The sequence below is a fragment of the Notothenia coriiceps genome, unplaced genomic scaffold (assembly GCF_000735185.1).
Source record: "Notothenia coriiceps isolate Sejong01 unplaced genomic scaffold, NC01 NC01_scaffold00006417, whole genome shotgun sequence".
Taxonomy (NCBI): domain Eukaryota; kingdom Metazoa; phylum Chordata; class Actinopteri; order Perciformes; family Nototheniidae; genus Notothenia; species Notothenia coriiceps.
In genome coordinates this window covers 1-3,863 of record NW_011339118.1, presented here as the reverse complement: position 1 = coordinate 3,863, position 3,863 = coordinate 1, and the positions used below count along the sequence as shown (strand labels likewise).

Sequence of the window (3,863 nt, the reverse complement as noted above, 5' to 3'; positions counted from 1 at the left end):
AACATTTCACAACCCATGGAACACATTTTGCACTCAATGCAGACAAATTAGTTTAGGTGTATGAAACTCCTCTCCTATTAAAAACAAGAACGCTGTCTTCAATGACATTTAGAGTCTTTTGTTTTAGTTTCTATCTATTTCAGTTATTTAATTTAACGTCATTTCTAGAAGTTTGAATTTAGTTATACTTTCACTATTGCTGCCTCTGATCTTAAGTTGATAGGTCTTGGAGGCGTGTGGTGCAGTGGGTTGTGCGTTGGTGTTCGGGTCTGGGGGTCACAGGTTCAAACCCCACTGCAGTCAGCATGTCGTTGTGTCCCTGGGCAAGACACTTCACCCAAAATTGCTCCTGTGGGGATTGTCCACAGTATTGAGTATGTAAGTCGCTTTGGATAAAAGCGTCTAACAAGTGACATGTAATGTAATGTCTTGGGCTGCATTTAATATGGTTGCAGAGAGTCAGATACTCTGAATCTTCTGAAATCAGCTGGCAAGTAATGATACCATCTCAGGAGTTTTTTCATTTTATTTAAGTATTATTGTTATAAAGAACTTTTTCTCTGGTGATGGAACTTCCTAAACCTTTTTGTAAGGCAGCAGAAGCAGACAACCCAACATTTTAATGTTTATATGGTGAAGCAGTGAGATTACCGTGGCCGGTTTACACCTCCACTAGACGTGGAGAAACATTAGCATTCATTTGGATTAAATCTCTACTCACCTGATGAAAATCGGATATCTACTCTTCATTTAAGTCTATTTTGGACGGTTCCAACGCATTATAGAAAAACCTGCTCCTTTATCTTCTTGAGCTAGTTGGCAAATCTTTCTGACGGTGCTCTATAGGTGATATAGAGAGAGGGCTTTTTCTTTTAAAATAGATGTCTGCTGCTGTTGGTACAAGGTTCATGACAGCAAAAAATCTAAAATGACAGACGCTGGATGTAAAACCAGAACAATATGCCAAAGCGCTCCATAGAATTTAAGGAACTATAGAGTTTGGTAATGACTCTCTGTGGGTAAAAGTGTACTACAATTTAATTATAACCAAAAAAAACACTAATGTGGTGGTGTTATTACCATGAACAATCATTATGTTGAACTCGGTCGCACTGTGTGGGTGGGAGTAGTTCAATTTTGAGGCAAATTGCAAAGCACTTTGGACTCTATAAACACAGCCATTTATTTAATATTAACCTTTTTGTTTGACCTTTGCTGAGTTTCTAGCAAAAGGGGAGAATATCTGTAATGAGCCTGTAAATGTATTAACATTTTCAGCTTACAATGCCAGAATTAATGTGAGCTATTCTCCAGCATGTACTCTCCTTTTGTCTACTAAAGCATATGGGATTTGGAATATGTGGTTTCAGTGTTGAAAATACAGCCATAGATTACTTTAAACACACCAGAAGGGGTTGAAAAGGCCCCCGCCTCCTTTATGCATATACTGCAGTTTTAGTATCCATACCTGTCTGATAGCGCACAGAAGCTTCCCGTAGCAGAACACGATCACCAGGAAGGGTGCGATGAGGCAGAACAGAAACAGGCAGATGATGTAAGATATGCTATTGGCCGTCTTGGCTGTCCAGTCCACAGAACAGGTGGTCCCGGGACCCTCGGGGCCATATTTGCTCCAGCCAAAGAGTGGCGGCAGAGTCCAGGCGAGGGAGTAGAGCCAAGACAGGAGGATGCCCTGGGATATCTTCCGGTAGTTGGAGGCGTCCGCCTCAGTGGGCGCCACCATGGTGCTGTAGCGCTCATAGGAGAGGACCGCCAGGGAGATCAGGGACACAATGCCTGGGGGGGGGGCACAAACATAGGTAAACCACATTGGGTATAGATTCAGTCGCATAGCGTGTAGAAAGATATGGCCTCAACAGAAGGAGCTCGATACAAGAAACAAGCTAATAGAGTTGCACCAATCCACTTTGTTCTTTTCCATTCCTTTACCTGAGTTGTGACATCTGCCAATACTAAAACCAGAGCTCTTTTTGTGTCAAATGTGCATGAGAAACTTGCTCAGAAGTATCTACACTATCCAAAAACCCTGTAAAAAAGTTTAAAATAAATCTGCTTTTTCATGAATTGCTGTGTAAAATATGTATTTGAAGCACTGGGAGTAAGCCCCCATTTTAAGAGCCAGAAGACCATAAATGTGATTTAACAACAGGCCTGCCATGTTTACCTGGTAGAAGGCTACAGGACTGTTGCGTGCAATGTGTTGTTGAGTAGACCTAGAGAGAAAAGACAGTTTTCGATCCGCAACTCTATTAATACATATTTATGTATAGGCAGGGTGGGGATGGTTACTTTAAAAATTTAATCCATTACAGTTACTGATTTCTGAAAACAGATTTAATCAGTAACCTAATATGAGTATAACAATAAAAGAAGCAATCCAAATAAATACAAGCGAATATAAATATCAATAAGATGTTTTTTACTTAGATGTCTTAAGACAGAAGAACATTGTGAATTTAGAAAAGAAGAAGCCAAGATATTTAGGATAAAATATTTGTCCTTTCAAATGTAGGCTAGGCCTACAGAATAGTAGAGTTTACAAAAAGTGTTTAAGGTTAATATACGAGTTAAAAGCAAACAGTATTATTGTTTTAATAAATCAGGTGTCCACCTACTGCATTAAAAAGAAAAGAATAAAAGTAGCCTCAACGAAAACCCAAAAGAAAATGCAGAAGGTCTACAGTATATTCTATATATTGGTCTTTATTGATACATTGTAATCCTGGAAGAAATTCCCCTTTTTTTTTTTTTTAAATAAGGGGAGTCTGATTACATATTTTCTTAATGTAACTATAAGGGAATACAGTTACTTATTTTGTATCCCGATTACTTCATCCCGTTACATCTAATCTGTACTCCCCAATCCTGTGTATGGGTTACAATTATATCCGATACAGATATTGGAAGGAATCAGTCTCATCTCTTCAAGCTAACATAACACTGTAGACATCGTGTGAAGGTGTGTTCTTCTTTTATATACCCTGATTACACAACCCAGTCTCATGGCATTTCGTGTTCACCAACACGATTTTTAATTTATTGATTCGTGTTCACCAACACGATTTTCCCCTTTTTTTCGTGTTGCACAGCACGATTTTAAAAGCAATGTATTTCTACTGGTAATGTGTTTCGTGCCTGCAGCACGTCTTTTTCTCTGGTCGGGTCGTGGAAGACCGGAAGCTGTGTGGTTCATAAAAACATGTTCTTACTCAATATCAAGCCACAATTATTGCTTTTATTTTAAATCGTATAATTTCGGACTTTTGTTGCCGTCTGTGAGGAAGAAAATAAATGGGGCTCAGAGCCTCAGAACACTGAAATCTGTATTTTTAAATCATATTTTTCCTTCTAATTTGTTATTCTTTTCAAAATAACACACTGTTATTTACTCAACAATAACACACAATTATCCTTGCTTTTATTTATTGGTTTAATTCCATAATCTCTGGCTTTTTTTGGCGTCCGTCAGGAACTGAATTAAAAAAAAAAAAAAACGGAAACAGACGTAGGCATTTTGAGCAATTACCCAAGATCCTCAGCTATGGTTTAAGCTCGCTGATTGGATGTTTTAGCCGCAATGCATGCTGGGATTTTGTGTTTATATGATATGAAATCCGGAAAACATTTTAAAAGAATAAAATAATACATAATTCCGAGTGTTCTTGCTTTCCTCTTTGAAATTCTCACATAACGGCATTGTAATACACGGTCCGGCTGCATTACATATTACAGATCTGCCGTAGTTCTTTATTTAAAGAGCCCTGATGAGAAGACCTTTGGAAAAACTGGAAGAAATGCCGCCGAAACTGAATACTTAATGTGGATCATAAATATATCAACAA

The 3,863-nt window shown here is 38.2% G+C and overlaps 1 protein-coding gene across 1 annotated transcript; it reads right to left on the bottom strand.

Moving 5' to 3' along the window:
* Positions 1-1,468: 1,468 nt before the first annotated feature.
* Positions 1,469-1,797, bottom strand: LOC104943638 (vertebrate ancient opsin-like; the record flags this gene model as incomplete). Its single annotated transcript, XM_010769092.1, has 1 exon — positions 1,469-1,797. A coding segment is annotated over one exon (329 nt), but the record flags the coding sequence as incomplete, so codon positions are not given.
* Between the last annotated feature and the right edge of the window lie 2,066 nt (positions 1,798-3,863).